This window comes from Branchiostoma lanceolatum, chromosome 6 (assembly GCF_035083965.1).
Source record: "Branchiostoma lanceolatum isolate klBraLanc5 chromosome 6, klBraLanc5.hap2, whole genome shotgun sequence".
NCBI lineage: Eukaryota > Metazoa > Chordata > Leptocardii > Amphioxiformes > Branchiostomatidae > Branchiostoma > Branchiostoma lanceolatum.
In genome coordinates this window covers 16,943,596-16,967,408 of record NC_089727.1, presented here as the reverse complement: position 1 = coordinate 16,967,408, position 23,813 = coordinate 16,943,596, and the positions used below count along the sequence as shown (strand labels likewise).

The following is a 23,813-nucleotide window of genomic DNA, read 5'->3' as shown; positions in this document are numbered from 1 at the left end:
GTCGACTCACTTCCAATCAAAGCAAAAAGAGCAGCTGTCTTTCTTACACAAACCAGGGTTTCATGTTTGGCTTGACATCATCTCTCTTCCTCTGTGAAGGCTCGACGGACTTGCATCAATCCAAAGTTGAAAATGTGACTTAATAGTGCATATTTCATAAAGGGTTTGCTAAGTAATTAAAGAGTAATTGGTAATTTTATGGATTTTTAAATATCCATTTTCATACTTTTCCCTTTATGATTTAGATGTCTTATAGCAAATTTGAAAAAAAATGTCTATATTTTTTTCAACTACAGTCCAGTCCTTTGCATACGTTAAATTTATCTGTTATAACGTTACATGATACAATTTTATAATCTTGTTGCTATTTTGAGATTAACAGAGGTCATATGTAATTTCAGACATTGATTTGGTAAGGTGCATATTGGACAAATTATCAAATGTCACGAAAGCAGTGAACACATTCTACTGTTACCTCAGTGACACTTTCTTATCTACTTACTTTGCAAGAGATAATGTATCTCATATATCTGTAGATACCTGCCGATCCTAGGATATCGTATTCACAAGTATCTGTTATATTTGTTCAGCTTGGCTTTATCTGATACCCAAGGTTACACACAGTTTACAGTGGCGACTTTGTTGAAACTGTAAAAGGAACGTTCCTTGTTTGATTTTAACACAATAGCTAGATAAGGGGTACTGTATAGTTGTTACCTGTGGGTAAACCAGGTGTGATGTTCTCACCTGGTATGCTTACCTGTTGAACCGGTTACCTCTGTGTTACTGAAGGATGTTTAGAATCTTTCTGTAAACAGAGTGCCGGAATGTGCACCTCGGGGGGTATTGTGTGAATCATCTGATTTACAACACATAGGGATTAAGGTTGGATTAAGGGGGATAATGGGGATTGTCAGGTGTTAAAGATCTATCTCAATCAGTGGTCCGGAGTCATATTGCACAAGCTAGCAACATAGACTCACTCTCCAAGCAGAGGTCGGTGGAGAAGATTGTGACCTTTTTCGTATGCACCATGGGGCACTATATATAATAAAAAGGTCACAGTCTTCTCCACCAACCTCTGCTTGGAGAGTACTCTTAACTATACTATAGTAGTTGGACCTAATGGCTTTACGCTGGCGTGTGCAAAAAAAGCAGTCTAGGTCATGTAAGGTGATATTTTGGCTCTTTGAGAACCCCCTCAGACCCAGAAATAAACTGTTGTCAAACAAAGGAATTAACATAGTTTGGTGTCCATTGTGATGGCATCAGTTAGGATAATGTGTCTGAGTACAGTATTTCTCTTTAGCTCAGCATGTGGTAATGATATTAGCTTGTTAGAAAAACATTGACAAACCTATATGTAGAGTAAGAACTGTATCACCAATGTTTAGCTTTCGTCAGTCTATTAGATATGCTATTTACAAAGGATGCCAGATGCATTTTAAAGGAAGGAAAATACTGTTTTGTGTTTATGATAGAAATCATTGTAGTCTTTGAAAGCAACATCTGGTTGGCTGAACTAAAGATTTAAGCAAAATTAGACACTAAAGAGCTTCACTGTGTATTGTTCTCTTTTTGTGAGGGCCATTTTTTTGTCTTTCCAAGTTATCACTCCAGGGCATTTTAATTTGTATCCATTAGTCAAAATGACAGTCTCCGGTATTTTCCCTTGGGGTATTTTGTTTGTATTTTTCAGAGGAGTTTTTATTCTTTCCCTATTTTTGTCCTGTTCGCTTTAGGCTTATGTTCGGTATCTCCTAATAGTCAACTTATTGTACTACCATACAGTAAAGTTTGTGCCTCGCTGGCATTCACGTCAACGTTTTTACACACGGTTCAAGGTTTAGGCCGCACTATTTTTCTAACGCAAAGCACAGACTCTGGTCCCGACGAAATACTGTGTGCTGCTACCTTAACTGATGGCTTCAACACCCTCATTCCACGAGGGCAACGACCTGTCATACTTTTCAGTCAAATATCACATTTTGCATGATTTTCCAACTATAAAGACTAATCAAGCTTGTACACAAATAGAACTTAGGTTGCAGCACAGCCATCTAGCCGACGAAAAACGGGGCAAAACTCACTATCTTCTCCACTAACCTCTGCTTGGAGAGTATGCCATCTAGGGTCTAGGGTAGCAAAATCTGGGACAAAAACTGAATCGCATGCATATGACCTTTGAATGCCTGGCAAAGGTTATTGATAGGTGAGCTAAAGATATACATTATCATATTCACAATTAGGACAGAGACACATATACATACTTGCTGTATAACTATAAATAAGCATGTGTCGTGTATATGTCATATATTATTGTCATTCATCATAGCAAACAGGAACTGGGCCCTCAAAAGCAGAAACAAAGGCCACACCAATTTAATTTCTTGGTTAACGGATTTTTTTTGGTAATTTTAGCACGAGGACATCATTAAAACAGAAAGCTGGGGTGAAAACTTGCACCTGACCATGTTCACTCCCTGAAACTATGTGCACCAAAGTACAGACTTTCCTCTGAGATTCTGTTTCCATGTTGATTTTCCAATCATCTTTTCAAAATTCCGTTAACCAAGAAATTAAATTGGTGTGGCCTAAGACTAAGACTACTTTCTCCTCTGCGTCCTCTTTAGAAACTGTGACAGCCTATTTTTAACTCTTGCCCTCTACACAGTAATAAGGACATGGTATTCTGTAAGCCAGCCCTAATTTTGCCAGTGCCTTAGAACTGTAAACATTCATTATGAGTGTCTCTGTCTTCATCCTGATGGTATGTGACCCTGTTTTCTGTAACAAGGCTAAAGCCCTTTGGCCTAAGTTTGGGGCACACTTTTAGGACTGTTCCATTACAGTGGTCCTTTTTAAGAATGCAGAGACATTATCTTGTTACTGGGAAATGTCTGTAGAACAGTACACCAGAGATTCAGATATCTTTTCAGTGTGTTTGGGTCCCTTGATATCAAGAATAGCTAATTGGTTCATTGATGCTGACATTTCTGTGACTTCTTTGACATCGTGTGGCATGGTGTGGCGCAATCGGTAGAGTGTTTCGCCCAGAACCGAGAGGTCCCGGGTCGAAACCCCGATATGCCCGATGTTGTGCCCTTGGGAAAGGCACTTGACACGACTTTCCTCACTCCACCCAGGTGTGAATGGGTACCTGACTTAGGTTGGGGAAGGTCGTATTGAGGTCACCAGCTGGCGCCGAATGGCAGCCGCCCAGACCCTTGCGACAGTTCCACAAAGTGCAAGTGTGGAGCAAGTATGTATCTGTTCTATATTATATGATAATTGTAAACCCTGCAGCAATTCAGCACTGGCTGCCATTGCAAGGGTAATTTCTGACCAATAAACCAATAATCTTATTGAGTTTTCTTGGTTTGGATTACACTTTAATTAATAAGCAAAGGATTAGAGATGGGGGGGGGGGGTCCAGTGAAATACCCAGCTGCAATTTGCCCTTTTAGTGTGTAATATTAGTGGTTTGTAAAAAACCAATGGCAGCTTCTGATGACATTTTCTACGATACAATTTTATAAATTCAGGTACATTATGTCTTTTGACATTGTATTTTGAGTAAAGGTGACTATGTAATATTGAATGTCTTTTCAATTTATTGAATGTTGCAAAACATGAATTTAACTACAGTCAAACCTGCCCAAGGCGACCACCCGGCGGACCGGGCAAAAACGGTCGCGATGAACAGGTGGTCGCCATGAAGAGGATTCCACTCACTCACATGTTTCCAGGTCGAAGTTTTCAAATACAGTAAGTGGATGGAAAATTATGTCAATTTAGACAGCATGACCCCCACCAGGTTCAATTCTCATTGACAGAAAGCTCCTACAAAAATTACATTTTCTGTTATCGTTGTAATAATTGTATACCGCTACATCGTGTACAAATTTTCGTCATAATTTTGTGTACAAAACAATGGTTGCTTCGATGATCTTGCAGCGCCTTCCCGCATTCACACGTTACATTAAATAGTCACACACACACATCATCGAAGTTTTAAGGCCTAAGAAAGATCCCTAGAAAACACCTGCTGGCCCCAGCCTTTTTTGGGGCGCCGACCGCTGGATAAAAGGGTCAAAAAGTTTTCGATCTGACAACTAAAGATTAAACGGAATGGTGTGATTTTGTCGCGCCGCGCCGCCAAGCTCTGTGCGACCGCATCGAAAGGTATGAGTTAGTGCAGCAGAATGCACAGCGTCCAATAAAGGTTTGTGAGATTCATGGAAATAAAAAGAAAATGAGAATATCAGTTTTCATCAATAACTAGAGTATTCGTAAATGTTCATACACAAAAGCATCGTGTTTTAGAAAGGTCAGCGGTACGCTAAATCCGGGCCACGCCAAATCCAAGATGGCGCCGGGACCAAGGAACAACATTTCTCGCCCGATGTTTTGCCCGCCGCGAAGTCATTTTTCGGCGGAATTTAGTAAGACACAGACACATTTTTGTTGAAAATACAAAAAATAGATAAGAATTTCTGTGAAATCTGACTTTTTGACGCCATGCACTACGTATTCGTTTTGAAAATTGAGTTTAAACCGAACTGAGTTTTTCGGTAAACTATAAGATAACGATAGGCACAACAACATCACAAACCTTTGTCTTAACAATTTGTTTATGAAGGAATCGATGCTATAACAATGCTATTCCATATATTTTTGTCCTATTTTTGTCCTTCAAAGTCTTGAAAACATTTCCGTGAAATCCGACAACAAAATGATCCGCTTGGAAGTGAGGCGGCCGCCATGAGCAGGGATTGTGCTCTGTGCGGTCCCAATTCGTGGCGGTCGCGGTCGCGTTGGACGGGTGGTCGCCTTGGGCAGGCAGCTTAATGCTTGTGCCTATGGGGAAAATTTTCGGGACCGAGAAAAAGCGGTCGCCATGGCCAGGTGGTCGCGTTGAAAAGGTGGTCGCCTAGGCAGGTTTGACTGTATTAGAGGTTGACATATGGAGAGGGAGGGTAAGTTACTTCAAAGTTGGCAAGATTGTAGCTTGAGGACTTGTGGTTGCAATTTCCTCTGTTCTTGACACGACCCCTCTTTCAGGGTTTTGAAGTCGGGCCAATTTCCCAATGGCTGTCTGATGCAACCTCTCTGGTCAGTGTTAGCACTAACTAGGAAAAGATAATCCATTGTGATAAGTGATTAGTGTAGCCAGGGCTTTCTGTAGAGGAATCCTGGTTTGAATAGGCCAAAGGTTCATGTGACATCTTGCAATCAGTGTGATCCGAGCTTCAAGGTTCGCTGCTGGTGTTGGACTGTTAAGGGGTCCAGAAGATCTGACCTCTAGATTTACTTCATGCAACACAACAAAGTACAAGTGGTCCAGCTGTGAAAGAAGATAAGACAGAAGTTAAAAGTTCATCATGATATAGTGAATTTTACTATCAACATCAGCAGTGTGCATGAAGCATTATAAGCTGCATGTAGGTATATATGGCCGAGGAAAGTGTTAAAGGCATCCAGAGCATTTTATGAGGCTTGAAACTTGAATAAAAAAAACTCAATTTCTAGTCATTTCGACACAGAGTAAGTTTCAATAACACTATACCATTACATATCGAAATTAAAGGAGCAAAGATGCGATGTCGCTGTGTGGTGAGAACTGATAGAAAATCTAAGCCCTAATAGACTTATCCTGACTGTCCATCACAATTAGCAGTTCGACCAATGAGAGAGTAACTGCATGTCCGTCAAATATTTGCATTTTTATGTTTTAATTTTGCATTTCTATGTTTTGACGGAGGTGGGTGGGGCTATGGTATGTACAGTGTTTACAGTAGGCGCGTGAAACTAAAAGATCACCATGTAGATTATTTTTGTGCAGTTTTTGCGCACTTTTGATAAGAAATCTGAATGCAAATGTGGTAAACAGTGGCATTAATTGTCAATTTCATAAAGATTACAGCAACTAGAACATTTCCAGTTTTCAAGCCTCGTAAAATGCTCTGGGTGCCTTTAAATGTCTTTCTTTATTACCACAAACTGTATACGTAGCTGTTAAGTCTTTGCCTGGAGGACGACTTCAACAAACCTCTGGTCTCACACCAAATGTTGTTGTCTGGGAGGCATCCTTCATTGCCAAGTTTGACCTTTTCTCTAATTACGTAACACATGTGCCAGGCTTTTAGAAGTTGCCTGGTGGTCTAGAGATGGGTGTGGGTGTTCCAAGGAGACCGTTTCTTGTCCGAGGAATGTTGTGGGTGAGGGGGAGGTTTGTTCCTCACTCAGGGAAGGTCCAGTCCTGGTTATGTAAGAGGGAAGAGTTATCGCTAGTGCTGAAGGACAACATACCAGTGATCCTGGATAGTGTAAACTTTCAACAAACAGGATCGGACCATTTGACATTGTGAGAGCGGGGGGGATGCAGCAATCTTGACATGAAAAAGATTGTTGGCTATAAAGACATTGTATTTCTGCGGATTGTGGAAAAGAAACCTAATACTGGAATGTTTCGGAAAATAGTTTTTTTCAAAAATGTCCCCTTTTTTGTGTTAATGTTGCCTTAGCTCTTATGAATTATCGGTTGAAGTGACATAGGCAGGTGGTACTGGTATGTATCACCGTGCGGACTTCGGACTTGTTGAAGCCTTGGCCCAGTTAGCCTATTGGGGTATTACGTACTTACTTCTTTATCCTCTTCATCACTGGAGAGACATTAAGGTATTAGGTTTCTCTATTAGGCCACATTGTGTTAATTTCTTGGTTAACGGAATTTAAAAAAAAATGCTAGATTGGAAAATGAACAGGAAAACAGAATCTCAGAGGAAAGTTTGTACTTTGGTGCACATAATTTCAGGGTGTGAACAGGGTCAGGTGAAAGTTTTCACCCCAGCCTTCTGTTTTCATGATTTTTTGTGTGCTAAAATTTAAAGAAAAAAATCCGTTAACCAAGAAATTAAATTGGTGTGGCCTTATGTTCATTAGAACCTGTAGAAAGAAAAGGTGACCAAAATGTCAGACAGGGAAAGCAATGAGAGCTGTCACTTCAAGGACTTATTTATTATGATAAACTTTCAAGGAGGTACAGCTGATCTTGGCTTCATGCCAGCCTTTCACTTGTCATCAAAGGTCAATTTTGACAAGTGGGAAACCATAATAACTGTGACATCTTGGACATTCATATTGTCATGTCAATCATCAATTCACGCAATTGATTATTGCATTAAACAAGTAAACATATACTGAAATGCATTTACTTTCACTGTGTACGTGATAAGGTTTTCGTGGTGTTCTAAATTGAGGTTGAAACAATTCAGTTGTACAAAAACTCACATATTCACTGGTGTTCTGATTTCATGGTATGTATATGAGGTCACCGCGAAAACTATGAAAATAAAACCACCACAAACATTTCACAGTATAAAGTAATAAATGTTGCAGACTTCAAAGTGTGATGTCTTCATAATGAGTGTGCATCCTTGTGAAACAAATCAAAGGAGCGAGGTAGAAACAGAAGTGACCCCAACCGAGATTCGAACTCACGCCGAAACCGGCAGCCCAGATCACAGGCACTACGCTAAAAGGTCGCGACCAGTTAGCCTGGTCAGTTGGAGGTGCTTGAACCCCCACTGTTACACTACTCCCCCTTTTCTTTTCAAGACTCGTCCCGAGTCTCCGAGGATGATATTCCCTGTGTGATCTGATCGTTACTCACAGGGCCGGTGTGGGAACCAGTGAAACAAATCAAAGGAGCGAGGTAGAAACAGAAGTGACCCCAACCGAGATTCGAACTCACGCCGAAACCGGCAGCCCAGATCACAGGCACGCACGCCTTAACCACTACGCTAAAAGGTCGCGACCAGTTAGACTGGTCAGTTGGAGGCGCTTGAACCCCCACTGTTACACTTGTCAGATATTAAAGTGAATATGTCTGTCTATAAGGGAAGTTCAGTTCATAGTCATAAGCCGCATAATGTGTAATTTTGTAACTGATACATGTACTGATACATGGGGGAATGTTCCCTCCCAACATTGCAGGAATAACCTAGGCAACACAACAGGGTTAATGGGGCATTCTGTTGTCAGCTGGCGCAGACAATACAAACAAACAGAAATGATATTGGGTGGCAGGGCAGGTTTGGTGGCGCCAAGTGTGTCCTCAAATCATCAATCAATTTCCTATTAGCCTACTTTTTATTACAGGCTGTTTATAACCCTCCAAAATGTCACTGGGCATCACAGTGCCAAGTTCTGACACTCACCAGTGTACATTTTTCCACACTCATTGCTTGGGAGCCCCGCACCCGGGGGAGCCACGACCTCAAGTTTTACACCATCCAAGCAAGAACCGACACATATAAACACTCTTTCTTTCCCCGTACCATCCCACAATGGAATACCCTGCCTGGCACGGTTGCGACGGCTCCCACCGTTGAGTCGTTCCGTGCCAGGCTGGAGGCCTGCCTGTCTTAGCCTGGGACCTCAACTCCCCCCCTACTTTGTCCCTGAAGGGTTTATTTGGGGGCAACCACCATGTAGATGTAGATGTTTTGAATTCCCATTTCGGCGTTTTGAGCTTACCAAGATACATTTTCATCAATTTCATGTCATGGAGTTTAAATTTGGGGGATGGATGGGGTGAAAAGCACTCATAGATTTGGTTCAAATTGTCATCAACCTGTGATTAAACCAGTCTACATGTAGATCTCCCTATTCTATTCTCCAAGTCTACCCAACAGATGTGTCCTTAGACAGCCCCAATGTCAACCAATTGCCGAGTATGTAACTTACATAAGGTTTCCTCACATCAGCTGTGTGTCTGACACTCTGACCTGTGGGAAAATGTCTTCGGAATAGCGCAGACGCAAGGATGGAATACTACAGATGCGTGCACTGCCTCAGATCTTTCCCATCTGTATGTGTATACACGTGTGTCACTCACATTTGTCAGCTTTGCAAATAAACTGTACGGAAACTTCAGTTGAATTACTAGTACATGTAGTTCATTTATGTTAGTAGATAGTCAATCTGAATCAAAGTTGAACTGAAATTGCCAACACAATTCAATGCTGATGTGTAAGCACTGATTGTTATTATTATTGGGTGGGCCGACTACTCTCTCTTCGCAACCAGGGGCTGAATTGCGAGGAGCGCACATTTGGCGTGGCTAGATCGCAAGGGTCTGTAGCGACTGCCATTTGGCGCGCAGGTGACCTCAATACGACAATTGCCCCATGTGCGGCCATAGGACTGTAGGTTTTGAACCACTCACACCGGGAAGGACCCCTACTCTTTTCGATAAGTGCGGTGGGTTCTTTAACGTGCTCGAGGCCTAGGTGTGGCTCTCCTCAAACATGGGACCTCCATTTAACGTCTTATCCGAGGGATGTCCCTAACCGAAGCTAGGTACTCATTTACACCTGAGTGAAGTAAGGAAAGTCGTGTAAAGTGCCTTTCCTAAGGGCACAACGTCAACGGGACAAATCAGGCAACCCCGGATATTATTGTTCTTACTGAATAGATAGGTAGATTTTTTCCAGGGGCGAAGGTGGAATTTTGAATTGACTTGTCATATCTGTTATACAGTTCCCACATTGACAGCTGAATTTTTTGTCGTTTTTCGCACATTAGGGCAACTGCAGATGGAACCGTATAAATGGTCGCTGTGTGTAATTTCTTGGACATATTTAGTTGTCACAGTGAAAGCTGAATTTCTTCCATTTCTCGCACATTAGGGTAACTGCAGATGGAACAGTATGAGCGGTCGCTGTGTGCAATTTCTTGTACATATTTAGTTGTCAGAGTGAAAGCTGAATTTCTTCCATTTCTCGCACATTAGGGCAACTGTAGATGGAACAGTATAAGCGGTCGCTGTGTGCAATTTCTTGTACATATTTAGTTGTCACAGTGAAAGCTGAATTTCTTCCATTTCTCCCACATTAGGGTAACTGCAGATGGAACAGTATGAGCGGTCGCTGTGTGCAATTTCTTGTACATATTTAGTTGTCACAGTGAAAGCTGAATTTCTTCCATTTCTCGCACACTAGGGCAACTGCAGATGGAACAGTATGAGCGGTCGCTGCGTGCAGGTGGCCACAACGAGCATGTCGGACCTGTGCGAGGAGGAGCGGAGAGCTCTACGGGATGTCAGCCTAGCGCGGCTACACGGGCTGGACTTGGACTGCCCAATAACGCTGCCAAAGGGTAAGTCAGTCATCTCATACCAGCGATCGCTGTGTTTGTTTACATCCCGGATATTCCAAGACTGGTAGGCAAAAGGACATCAGTAGATTTGATAACTAATTGATTTCTAAATTACTAATCAACATGTAAATTAATCTTTTACTGAACATCTGCTTTTTGGCTACTTCTACGTCACTGTGACGCCATAGCGACCGCTCGTATTGTGTTGCATTATAGAGGACATGGTCTCACAACTGGGTGATCACAATGTTGGGTTTCAGTGTGAGACCTCCATGAGAATATAAAACACCTTTTTCTGGTGTTTGGTTAATGTTAACTTTTCAAGACTTGGGTCTCATGCTTGTGTTTGGTTTCTGCTGTATGGAGTCCAACTTTGAGTCCAAGGTGTTACCACACTGGCACGTTTAATGGTAGCCTGAATTCAATCAAGCCTCCTGTGACCGCTCGCCGCCCTGTAACCGCCTCGCAACCAAAGAGGGGAGAGAAACCCCCAGACAGCTGGAGTTTGCGTTATACAGACTAGTTTAATGGTAAACTGCAAGATATCCTTTTCAATGATTTGCTGTGACCTGTTGTTTTGATAGAAACAACCCCAAACTTCAACCCAACAATTAGGACAGACCTGGACTTTGTAAGCAGTCTCCCTATTAGAATAGATACAAGACAGCTCAGTGTCTGCTAAACATTTGACTGTCAACAGGTACAGATAAGAGCCACTCAGTAATTTCCTGTCACAGGTTTGCCTAGCAAAACCTTTGTTGGATCCGTTGGCATGTGTGGTGGCCGCCATCTTGATTTTGTGACGTTGCAGGGTAGCCATACCATTTCATTTTTGGGGGTCGCTAGCGTTCTCTCTATTTTTAACAAATCAGCACACAACTATCACACATTCAACTCAAATAGATAAAAAATTCAATACCAATTCATATTTATAAAAAGACCCCGTAATCGCTAAACTAACATAGCAAACCTGAAGTATATGTAGCACAAATACTTAACTCTAGTTTCTTCTTACTTTTAGAATCAAAGCTTAAACTTGACCTTTTAAGTTCCACCCTTATTTGTATGCAAAATGTTCGAAATTATGAGATTGCTAGGGTTCACAGTGAAGATTTATCTACTAAATCTCTATGTAAGCTCATTAAGTTATATACAGTGCCTTTATGTCAATAGCAATGTTACAGGGTAACATGACTTATCATCTGATTTCAGAAGTCTTATAAAGATTGAACTGATAGGTTTAGGCCACACCAATTTAATTTCTTGGTTAACGGATTTAAAAAAAAAATGCTAGCTTGGAAAATCAACATGAAAACAGAAATGCAGAGGAAAGTTTGTACTTGGGTGCACACATGTCAATTTCAGGGAGTGAACAGGGTCAGGTGCAAGTTTTCACCCCAGCCTTCTGTTGTTCTTGAGCTAAAATGAAAAAAAAAATCTGTTAACCAAGAAATTACATTGGTGTGGCCTTAGAAGGATTTATGGTTCAATCGGTAAAGGATATTACTTCTCCAGGCAGTTGCTTGGAAGTAATTTTGTTAGAAGTACAATTGGAAAATTTCTGGGTGTTGAATATGGTATGATTGATTCCCAGTAGTTTGATTGATTGATTCCCACAACATCGGGACCTGTCAGGGATTCAAACTCAGTACCTCAAGGTTCCACAGCCCCAGCCACAAGGCCGCAGAGTCACCTTTTGCCCAGGATTTGCTGCCATTTGTGTCCCATCACATTCTAATATGTCCTGCCTGTGAACTCAGGCCTTGAGATGTTTGACCTTCGTTATGATAAGGTTCATTAAACTTTGGGTGGTGCTCTCATTATCATATCTGTGCCACCTTGCCCTGGGGTGTTCCTCATTAGTTCGCCATAAGGATTGAGTAATTGTCTGAGCTGATTTATGTGACAGTAGGACTTTGCTCTAAGATAAGCCAGAAGGAGGTAACATGGTCAAGACACATGCTCTACCTGTCCCAATGATTTATTCTCTTCCTAAATTTAGTTTTCTTAAATCAACCCCAGAGATTCTCATTTGTTTTGGGTCACTTACCCGTCAGTCTGGAGTTGTTCTTTCCCTTTGTTGTGGCTGTTCTGGCTTATATCTAGCTTTCTAAACCATGAGTATGCCTTTAAATCACTTCATTTCCTATCATGATACCTTGAATATTCAACTGCCAATCAGAGGACATCAATTTGCTTGACCAATCATGGGCTTACATTAACATAAGATGTAGATGAAGGGCCATGATTGGTCAAAAGTAACTGCCAAGAACTGCTGCATCTGAAAACTTTCAGTCTGTCATTTTTGAAAAAATCATTCAAGCTAGTTTTTAGGAACATTTATTATCAACGTGCAATGTACATGATTACTCTGAGTTGCTATTTATTTCCTTTTGACAGGTGCTAGTTATAGGGACTTGATTTCAACACAAATTCATTTACATAATGTAATAGAGGACAAACTGTGAGCTTCCTTGGGTCTGCAGAAAAATGACAAGAAGACTTATTTCAACAAAAACGACCACCTCAAGACAGTAATTCCTTTGAGAGTGTCTCACACTGAACTCACAACCTTGCATGTTTCGTCTACACCATGAGCTCTGTGTACTTAGTTGTCTTTCCTAAAGGTCTGTCAGTGAACTGTCATCCACTTACATGTATGTAACGCATCAGACTGGCTCCAGTTTTGGTTGTTGTGACATTTCTGCTTGAAGAGTGCATGCTTCATTGGAAATCCACTTGAAGTTAATATATCCATGGAGACAATGGGCCATAGTTTTCTCCAGGATTTTTCTAAAGAGGGAATAGGGGCTCTGCACTACTCTCCAAGCAGAGGTCGGATGGGCAGATCGTCACCGTTTTATCATATGCCTTTTTTTTTAGCTAGCCCATCCATTTGACCTCTGCTTGGAGAGTAGCTCTGCACTGCCATTCTCCCTCCATGCACACCCTTATTCAAGGGAGCAGATTCTCTGACAAGCATAGAATTCAGATTCACCAGCTTCTTAAAGGCAACCAAAGCAATATTAGGGACTAAAATATGGAAGTAAAAAAAATGCTGAAATCGTTTTGCTAGTGACATTTACTAACACTGTTTTAGCATATTTCCGAAATAACTTCAAACTTTTAGCATTTTATAACTGCGAAAAACGTGCCTTATGATTATCCCCTTAGTTTCTCGAGCCTACAAAAACCCCGACGACGATTTTCAGTGAGTTCTCACATCACAACGATGTCGTATTTTTGCATCATGGACGTCGCTTTACATTGTGATAGTGTTGTTTGAACTTATCATGTATAAAAATTACGAAATAAATTGACTTTCAAAATCCTATTTTCGGGCCCTATTATTGCCAGGGTTTCCTTTATGGTCTCATGTGGCCACAGTCTGTCTGACAGTAAAAAGATTCTTTGTTGGAAGGACTGGCCATGGTAGGACAAAATCATTCTGTACCAATTCCTAAAGCACCAAGTGAGAATACCAGTTTCTCTACTCATCAGTGTTACTCACTACAAACAGAAGGTGACTGTCTAGTCATAAACAGCTTATCAGGTAATCTCCCAGCTCTGCTCCCAAAACAACATTCCTTGTCATGTAATCTGTGGTACCTGAGCAGACCGTGTGGCTCTGAAATGTAAAAAGCAGCTTTTGTCAGACACACTAAACCATGGAGGAGTCCAAGGGAGAGCAGGGTGTGAAGACAAGGGTTCTGTCTAATCCTGGATTGTCTTAAATCACCGTACCTAAAGTTTTCTCAGCTTTTGTTAAGTGCTTTGAGGCTTCTTCAAGTCGTACAATACCAGTGTTCCAGATTTCATGGACAGTAAGACTGCATTCAAGCAGCGCTAGGCTTTAGAGAGTCCTCCATTGATAACAAAACAGTTTCTTGAAATATTCGTACTTTTTAAAGGAATCAGAAGCATTCTCATCAGTAAGTTTTTGTCTTGATTGTTGCAGGGGTTAATTGGACAGGGCCTTTTTGCATTCCAAAAGTCCTTGCAGAAATACAAAGTGGAAAACCAACTCCTTAACACTTTAACACTGCTGTATGTCCCTCAAAGGGCACTTTGTGATACCTGCAGAAATACGACCCTTTCTTATAAGCACTTGATGGACCTTGACAGACATTGGTGTCAAATTGTTTTTAAGAGGCTGTCCTACATTCTTTTTGGCTTAGTCACCGATAAGATTTTGCCAAAGGAATTGACCAAGGAAAAGATGAAAGAAATCTTAATATTTTCCTCTTTAGAAACAATTTAGTTTATATGGAGGCCCTAAAATGTGTTATTTCTTTCAAAGCAAATGACCTATCATATATATACCAGTGATGTCTTTATATGTCAAAAAGAAAACCAATAAATGATACTTACCATACTTGTATAGGCATAGAAAGGCACTGAAGGTTAAGATATAGAATTAATAATTTGAAAACAATGAAAAATTTAATCAACCTTGTATCGCCCCAAAATATCATCAAAGTCCCAGTAGAATTTAAGTGTCTTCTTAATTATTACTGAATGTTAGGCCACACCAATTTAATTTCTTGGTTAACAGATTTTAATTTTCCCAAAAAAATTTGAAAAAAAAACATGAAAACAGAAGGCTGGGCTTTCTTTGGAAAATAAAAATCTGTTAACCAAGAATTTAAATTGGTGTGGCCTTATGCAGCATATCCTAATGACCTCCCACAGTCAACGACAAGGTACACTTATGTAAGATTGATGATCACTAATTAATTGTCATTCACTTCAAACTCATCAAAGTACCTAATCATTGCTTGATCAAATGCATTATTTCAATCTTAAAGCCTGGAAAGTCACAAAATTCCAACATAACACTTTGCGTTCAGTTTTTGTATTATGCTTTGAAGTTGCTACTGTTGTTAACTGGGACAAAAGGTCTTGGGAAACGCACAATAGGACAGTTCACACAGTTAACCTGCCAAGTCAAACCTGTCCAAGGTGTTTACCTCAGGGCATTTAAGTGAAAGTGATCTGAGGAAGTCTCACCTGTCGGAATGCACCTTAAGTCCACAGGTAAACAATGCCTGTTTGTAGGTAAACAAGAGAGCTGTTGATAGAGTCACGGAGAAGGTAGTGGTAATGTTATGGCAGGTATGGGATCTCACTGACAGCTCATGTACTTGTTGTGTTGCTGATCTGAAGATGAGATAGAAAGAAGGTGAGAATGTCATATGAGATGGATGTATTCCTTCACCAGATTGCCTTCAGTTGTCGACCCTCCCTCAGATTGTTTATCCACATACTTGGGTTACAAATGAACAAACAAGAGTCTTAAAGGCAACCAAAGCAATTTTAGGGCCCAAAAGATGGAAATAAAAAAAATGCTGAAATTTTCATGGTAGTGACATTTACTAAGATTATTCAGCACATTTGCGTAATAACTTCATACTTTGAGCATTTTAAAACCACGCAAAAAATGCAGTACGTTAGTGCCCTTAGTTTCGCGAGCCTACAAAAATCACAACGACGTCATATTTTTGCATGATGGACGTCGCTATACATTGTGATAATGTTGTTCAAATTAATCATGTGCAGAAATGACTAGATAAATTGACTTTTAAAATCCGATTTTCTGGCCCTAATATTGCTTGGCTTTCCTTTAACAAAGTTCCTTGGAACTCTGTAATTATGCATCTTCAAGAGAACTATTGTGTCAACAGAACTTCCACATATCTACTTATTTGCTTGAGAATCTTGACATACCTGCCACATTCTTAATATTTTACGCATAACTAAGAGTTCAACCCAAAACTAAAGGAAAGGTTGTGGTTCATTTTGGGGCATTGACCCAATAGTTACTTGGCAGATGAAGCAGCTCTGTTGTCCTGACCATTTATCACTGTTTGTGCCTAATCAATGGATGTCCCTGAAGCCCCTTCATAGTTGAGCTCCTTGTCTGGGAGACCCCTGGTTCGAATCCAGGGAAGGGTATCCTAGCGCACTGGCTTTTTAGCGAATGCCCACAAACGCCCACTCTGGCGAAGTCCACGCTGCACGAATTAAATTTTTTTGCTTGGAATATGTTCAGGTTGTGCTGCCATTAATTAATCCTGAGTTTCAAGTCAATCCATCGATCCAAAGTTAAATCAAGCAAACTTGACGATTCTTACCTGGCTTTTTAGCGAATGCCCAGCAAAAATGGCCCAACATATCAGCCTTCGCTAAAAAGCCATTTTTGCTGGGCATTCACTAAGAAGCCAGGTAAGAATCTTCAAGTTCGCTTGATTTAACTTTGGATCGATGGATTGACTTCAAACTCAGGATTGATTAATGGGAGCACAACCTGAACATATTCCGAGCAAAAAAAATTAAATTCGTGCAGCGCGGACTTCGCCAGAATGGGTGTTTGTGGGCATTCGCTAATGACCAGTGGCTATATGGCATAATAACATGGGCTTTAAACCTATGACTCTATGTTATGCTTTGCGCCCTTGGCCTTACACTGCACTCTAGGACTGACCCTATGACCTTGGCTTCCAAGCCAACCTCAACGTCAAATCTTGTTAACCACATTTACACTGGTCAAGACCACTGCCCACCAGAAGCATGGTGTAGGCAGATTCCCAAGTGACCTCTTGACAAACAGATCAAAATAACTTCTGTGACCTCCAGGACATAAAATTCCCCTTTAGGAAAACCCTGAAGTCCAGAATGTTGGTACCTTGCTGAGATGTTGTAGCCTGGAATCCATCCTATTTAGCTTCCGGGGCCGCTACCCTAGCTCCGCTGTGCTACCCAAGCTCCGCTGCCGGCCAAATAGCTTGGGTAGCAAATGGAAAGCTAATAAGGCTGGACTCCGGGCTAGAGATGTTGGCCCAAGTGCGGAAGCAGACTGTCCCTGTAACCACGAACACATGCGACTTGGGGAAAAGATGGCACATCTCCCTATACAAGGACAGGTCAAAGCTATCTTTAGTCCCGAGACGTGTTGCTTAAGACCATGTAACAACTTGGCAATGAGATGGAAAAGTATATCATTTGAAATGGGGTCACGTTTTGTGGTTGTTATATATTCACGAGTAAGGAACAGAGTGTTATGATCTGCAGTGCATCTTGCAGTCCCTCAGAAAAAAGAGCTGTGGTCTTAAAAGTAAAGAAAACAACATCTCACAAACTTGGCAGCCACATTTGTAACCCAGGTGTCATAGCCAGTTATACCAACTCTACAAGAACACCACCTTATGTGAGGTCCTATGCATAATGCACATTTGTCTAACAGTTAGATGGTTAATGGTATTTCATCTCTTACCACAATACCCAAATGTTTTTGTCATTACTCCCAACCCACATCCATTTTGAAGCGTTTGACATACACCATGACTTGAAGTAAGAAATAAACCCAACTTCAATAGCTTTCGGTACATGTAAAGCCGGCGTCACAATTCATGCTAGCGTCGGCCGACTTTGTAGATCGACCAAAGCTCGCCGAATTTCAAAATCTCCCGAGCGTCGACCGTATTTCACGATGAAAATCTTGGCCGACGTCCGTCGAACACTAAAAACTAAAAATCCCCCATGAGATAGTACCATCTCTTGGACATGGGCGAAGTCAGTATCGACTAACCTGGTAAAAGGCCAATATTTGGATCAACTTTTATTTCTAAAAATCGCCCGAAGCCCGCGTAATTGACAGGACGTCGGCCGTACTTCGGCCGAAAATGCACATTTGAAGCTCACCAACACGTCGGCTGAGCTGAATTTCTTATTTGTGACGGGGGCTTAAGCACATCTTATACATTACACTCAGTTTATGAGGGCTCAGCCCTCCTTTTCAGTGAGGGCAAGCACACAGGTACATGTAGATCAGCAGGTGGTTCTTATCCCCAGCACAGTAGGTAAACTGAACCCACGATAATAAATGGAATGTGGGGCCAATCAAACCTTGAGCTGTAGATCAACCAAGGCAGGAAGATTGTTTGGGGAGCTTTGCATTTGGTCTTTGCCTCAGCGGTGGCCCCTTGTGAGCTGACCCAACTGTTTTGTGATCTGTGTGATATACAGTATAAGAAGTGATGATCCTAGATTACATGGAGTGATCGGTACAAGCTTTCAGAAAATCAGAGAATGGTAATTTCTTTGGAAGTATTAGATAAAGATGTAAATGTGACTTTCTTAGATATCAGAAGGGGTTAAAGGCATCCAGAGCATCTTATGAAGCTTGAAACTTGAATTAAAAATTTCAAGTCGACATCCCTACACATAGTTTTAATAAGACTATACCATGATTACATATGGATATTAAATGAGCAAAGATACGATGTCTTTGTGTGGTGAGCACTGATCCAAGCCCTAATAGACTAATCCTGACTGTCCATCACAATGGACCGATCCAGTTCGAACACCAGAAGCCCCACCCCCTGTTCTATTTCGAATAGTCCGTCAAAAACAGCTATTGACGGACAAAAATGATCGCGCGCGCTTGGCTGTCGAATATGCAGACTGTCTTCTCTTGAGCTTTTTTTGCTCCGAAACCCTTTCAGAGCGGACCAAATAAAAATGGTATGCCTTCTTTGTGGACGGATGTATCCACCGAGTAGGGTTGTTTGAGGAGGGGGTAAATGTAGTTAATGTGAGGACATTATGTTTTCGGTCAATGCGGAAGCGGGTTGCGTCGTATAGTATTATCTTGTTGGTGACCATGAGTGCCCGATTTTTGACAAGCCGATCGATGCACGTGAAAACAGGGTACGTATATCTGTGACAGGGTTCCCACTGTGTTGACTGCATGAATTGCAGCTGCATGTCCTTTAGTAATTAACTATCAAAATGCAATTCTTTTACTTACCGTGTCGCATTCATATTAATCAGTTTCATAAACAAGTACTAAAGAGGCGGAACTCTGTACTAGCGGACTTTGTAGTAGTTGGCCATGTGTTTCAAGCTCCCTCCTCATGAGTGCCCGAGCTATTTTCTTTTTCATTTCGTTTTTTTCCTGAGTTTACATGCAGTCAATACAGTGAAAAACCTGTGACAGATGTACATACCCTACTTAGCACGTGCCATTTCTGTCCAACTAGCGCTGTTCTTGACGGAGGTATTCCAAATAGAATAGGGGGTTCTATATGTTCGATATGGTGTTCGACTGGATCGGTCCATTAGAGGGTTCGACCAATGAGAGAATGACTGCATGTCCGTCAAATATTTGCATTTTTATGTTTTAATTTTGCATTTCTACGTTTTGAGGTATCTACAGTATTTTCAGTAGGTGCGTGAAACTAAAAGATCACCATGTAGATTATTTTTGTGCCGTTTTTGCGCACTTTTGATAAGAAATCCGAAAGCAAATGTGGTAAACAGTGGCACTAATTGTCAATTTCATAAACATTACAGCAACTAGAACATTGCCAGTTTTCAAGTCTCATAAAATGCTCTGGGTGCCTGTAAGTAGACAATGTGGATGCATGACTCCCTGTCCATGCATCCTCTGATCTGCTTGATATTAGAATGGATGATCCCAGCTTAGAAAGAGTGATCCAGTTCAAGCTTTCAGAAAATCAAAGACTTGTAGCAAGTTCTTTCGAAATATTTGCCAAAGACGCAATGTGATTTCTTATGTGTAAGATGTGGGTGTAAGAGGTTAAGTAGAAGAAGAAAGTAGTTATGCAGGTGCATCTATGAACAGGGACTATGCTGGTTAATATCCTACTGGATCTCAGTCCCTTTTTGTCATGGAAGTAGGCAGGAGTGATGCAGTGTAATGTGGAATTTTGTTACCATGGATACCAGGATTAATTACCATGGTAACCATACTGTCAGTGATGTTGACCTTGACCTCTGTGGCAAGGATGCCTGGAAGTTTTTCTCCTGATCGGATCACGGGACTAAGACTTGAAGCTCTTTTGTCAAAGTTACTGTCGTCTGGAAATCCATAGCTGCTTTAGAAGTCATAATTCCAAGAATGAAGGTATTGAATTTTATGGTATCAGATTAAAGTTCAGGAGGCAAGTGACTTGAGAGGAAAAAAGCATTTCTGGTGGTATTCAGTTACACCGCTGACATCATCCTGTTAGAAGAACGAATTCCATCTCAGATTAATCAAAAACACCTGTAAGTGTAAGGGCAGCTGAGGGAGGATTGACCAAATTTGAAAATCACATTGGTTTTAATTTTTATACAGAACATTATGTGATGGCACCTGGTTTTCCAAATTTTTTGACAAAACCAAGGTAATTCAAGGGCAAGTTGCATGTAACACGAGGCATGACTGTAAAACTATGCCCTACTGTCACAATATAGGATGGGCAGGGGTTTTTCTAGAAAAATTAAACAAGAGGGAGCACACACAGGCAAGGGAGCGAATTCTATGTATCTATAATCGATCGCTGAGGGAAGTCTGAATGCTGGGGATTAAGCTAACATCTGAATTTGACAAGGGGGCGCTGGGCTGAAACAAGAGGGTGCAGCACCCCTCTTTCCTGATTTAGATGAACCCCTGGGATGGGGAAAAAAACAATGACAAAGCAACCACCTGCCTTCTATTCAGTGGTTGGTGTTATGTTTACCACAGTTGGCCGTTTAAGTTTGACGCAATCTCCTGTCACGCCAAACAGCTTCAGAATTGAACGCCATTAGTGTATTGGCAGGAGGTTCTATGCTCCATCGGAATTGAATTGATGGAAATATTTCGAAACCACGACCTGGCATTCATTGTTACGTAACCTTTATGTAAAGATCGGCGCAAGAAAGAAAGCTTTTAAAAGTGAAAATGATTGAGGATATTTGCCTAGCCAATGCACAGTATGTGCTTAGTAGTAGAAGGTAATGGTAAAGTATTTGAAAGTAATGCAACGGGAAATGGTTGCAAAATACAGTGTAGGTTTGTTTTGTGTGGGGGCAAATCGATTTTGTGCCTTTATTCTAATTTGGATGATGGTGTCAGATGTAAGTTTGCTCAGTGTGGTATTATATATCATGCAAGTTATGATGCCAGCTGTCTATCCAGGGAAAATTTTATCAGACCCTGTAATTGTGGCACATATTGCAACATATGGATTCCAGACTGAGACTACATAACTCTGTAATGTGTAAAAAGTTGGCTTTGAATATCAGTGCATTGAAAAACCTGCACAGAATCACTCAGAATCACCTACTGTGTGCCATTTCTACAGAAATGTTAAGCCTACTTGTCATCATTAATCTTGTGAATTAAGGGCTGTTAAAAACAGAATTTTGTGCCTTTAGAATAAACATGCCACATTTCTCATGCTTCGCTGGCGTTGATGAGGTGCAAACAGTAGGAACTTAATCCCACTGCCCTTCTGCGAGACCTCAAATCCACCGTGTTTCCATGGAGGTGAACTATAAAGTTTGGCTACTTAGGCCACACAAATTGGTGTGGCCTTACCCAGCTTTATGTAACATTCTAAAGGTTAAAAGCCCTGCAAATATGTGGGGTTTCACTTGCTATGACAACTGACATTAGCTGGGCTCAGGGTTATACCTGGCATGTTGACCTGTCTTTCCTGTGGAACTGAGTTGAAATTGAAGATTTTGAGCCAAACTGCAAACCTCACGTACTACACTGTTGTTCTCTCTGACAGTTGACTCTTGACACAAGTTGCACTGCATTGAGATCGGAAAAGGATGTTAGGTTCTTTACCTTTGTTATGTTATTTCTCAAGTGCATTTCTTTTGCAAATGATGCACAAGCAAAGTCATTGTCAATGAGATATCAAAGCAGGAAGTTCCGCTGCAGTACCATAACAAGCCGCTAGGGGACCCAAAATCTAATCATTTCCAGGACTCATCAAGACCTACCCACCTACCAAATATCAAGACAATCCATCCATTCTCGAGTTATGCTGTACATTACAAACATACATACATACAAACGCTACCCTCTGCATAACCTTGAACGAAGGTAATTATAAAATTTTCTAGGAAATCTTCTCCTTAAGCTTCCCTTTGTCCTTCTAGATCTGTTCCTAAGAAACGTTTTGCTCCTCTGCCAAAGACAACATGTCCTTTAAAGTTTAAAGCCATAAAGTAAAACAGATGATACCATAGATGTGTGCGTTCTTCAGAGAAATCTGTAGTGACACAAACCAGTGTTTCCGCCAGAGGGGCGTCTTCCCGTCAAATGACGGCCTTATGTCGCTTTGGACGGCCTGAACTTAGACATAGGCCGTCCTCTTTAAAAAAAAGACAAACTAAATGCCGAGAAATCGGGAAAAAATACGAGAGGTCGGCATAATTTCTTTGTTTTTCTTTGTTACTGCGGGCGTGGGGACGCTCTATGTCGTTGGACATTCACACTCTTTTGTTTGTTGCTATTGTTAAGCTTGCGAAGAATCGATGTCGGTGCCTTTGGCATACAGTGATCTCATTAAAAACCCGTTTTTCAAGACTCAATCGAAGAAAGTCATCGAAGAAAACAAGGAAAAACGTAAACAAAACAAGAATTTCGCCCGTGCATTTCAGCCTCTACGTCGTGATTTGCCGCGATTCGCCATCATTTCTGACCGTATTCGACACAATATATATTCCTTTGAATGTTTTTCCGTGAAAATTCTCCATATGTACCGTAGATAAATCGTAATTTTCTCTATGAATTCACATAAGTCGAGCCGCAACCTGCCCCGTCCCGGGCCGTCCAAGTGGACGGCCTCTCAGTCGCGGTCTGGCGGAAACACTGACACAAACGCCATGACTGACATGAGCTAACTTTCACTTAATTGTACAGAGGAATCAATAAGAGTCATAATCACATAGCTGGGCATAGGAACACAATTTCTGGATGGAAGAATTTCCGTTGATTTTGGGTTGCAAATCTTGGGTGCGAATGGCCACCAGATGTTGGGCTCATGCATGATAATTTACCCTCACTGTGAGACTAACATATGGTATGGAGCTACTAAGTGGTGTAGGGAAAGGTAAAAATTTGAACCATGAAATTAAGGTATATTAAGGTGTGTTCCTGAAACAACCGACTTTTAAGTTAAAGGATTGCTGTTCTAGACTTTAAACTAAGTGTAAATTCTTTGTCTCAAAGTTCTTCTCAAAGGGTAGGAATTGTATCTTTTATCATCTGTATATATTTTCTTTTCATCTCACGAAACTTAAAATGCAACCGAGTCTTGCATGCTTCTTTCTTTAGATCTAGATGATAAGGTTTTTATATTTGATCTTTTGCAGAAGAGACTGAGGGGAAGAGAAAAAGATGGCACAGTTTGTCATTGAAGAAGCGACATCAGAGTGGAGGCAGTTCATCACACTCTGGTTTTGTGCCGAAAGAAAGAGGGAAAGAAAACAAAGGTATACCTCCAGCAACAATTTCTTACAGATAACCTGCCCTGTTATCGTCATCTATTCTGACTTTGTGTACTGCAGTCAAACCGGACCACACTTACAAAAGTACCACCTGACCAATGTGATACAGCTTTTTGGTGGTCCCTTAGGCCACACCAATTTGATTTCTTGGTTAATGGATATTTTTAAAATTTTAGCAATAAAAAAATTATGAAAACAGAAGGCTGTGGTGAAAACTTGCACCTGTTCACTCCCTGAAATTGTGTGCGCCAAAGTACAAACTTTCCTCTGAGATTCTGTTTTCCTGTTGATTTTCCAATCTAGCATTTTTTTAAATTCTGTTAACCAAGAAATTAAAATGGTGTGGCCTTATGTTG

General features: G+C 41.0%; 1 protein-coding gene across 3 annotated transcripts in view; it reads left to right on the top strand.

Moving 5' to 3' along the window:
* The window catches only part of LOC136436898 (rho GTPase-activating protein 6-like), a 73,799-nt gene that overhangs the window by 32,122 nt on the left and 17,864 nt on the right, over positions 1-23,813 (top strand). For all 3 annotated transcript variants that reach the window (XM_066431289.1, XM_066431288.1, XM_066431287.1), the window contains 2 exons: positions 10,008-10,164; positions 23,323-23,442. In XM_066431289.1, coding sequence (XP_066287386.1) covers positions 10,008-10,164; positions 23,323-23,442 — 277 coding nt within the window. The remainder of the gene's footprint in view (positions 1-10,007; positions 10,165-23,322; positions 23,443-23,813) is intronic.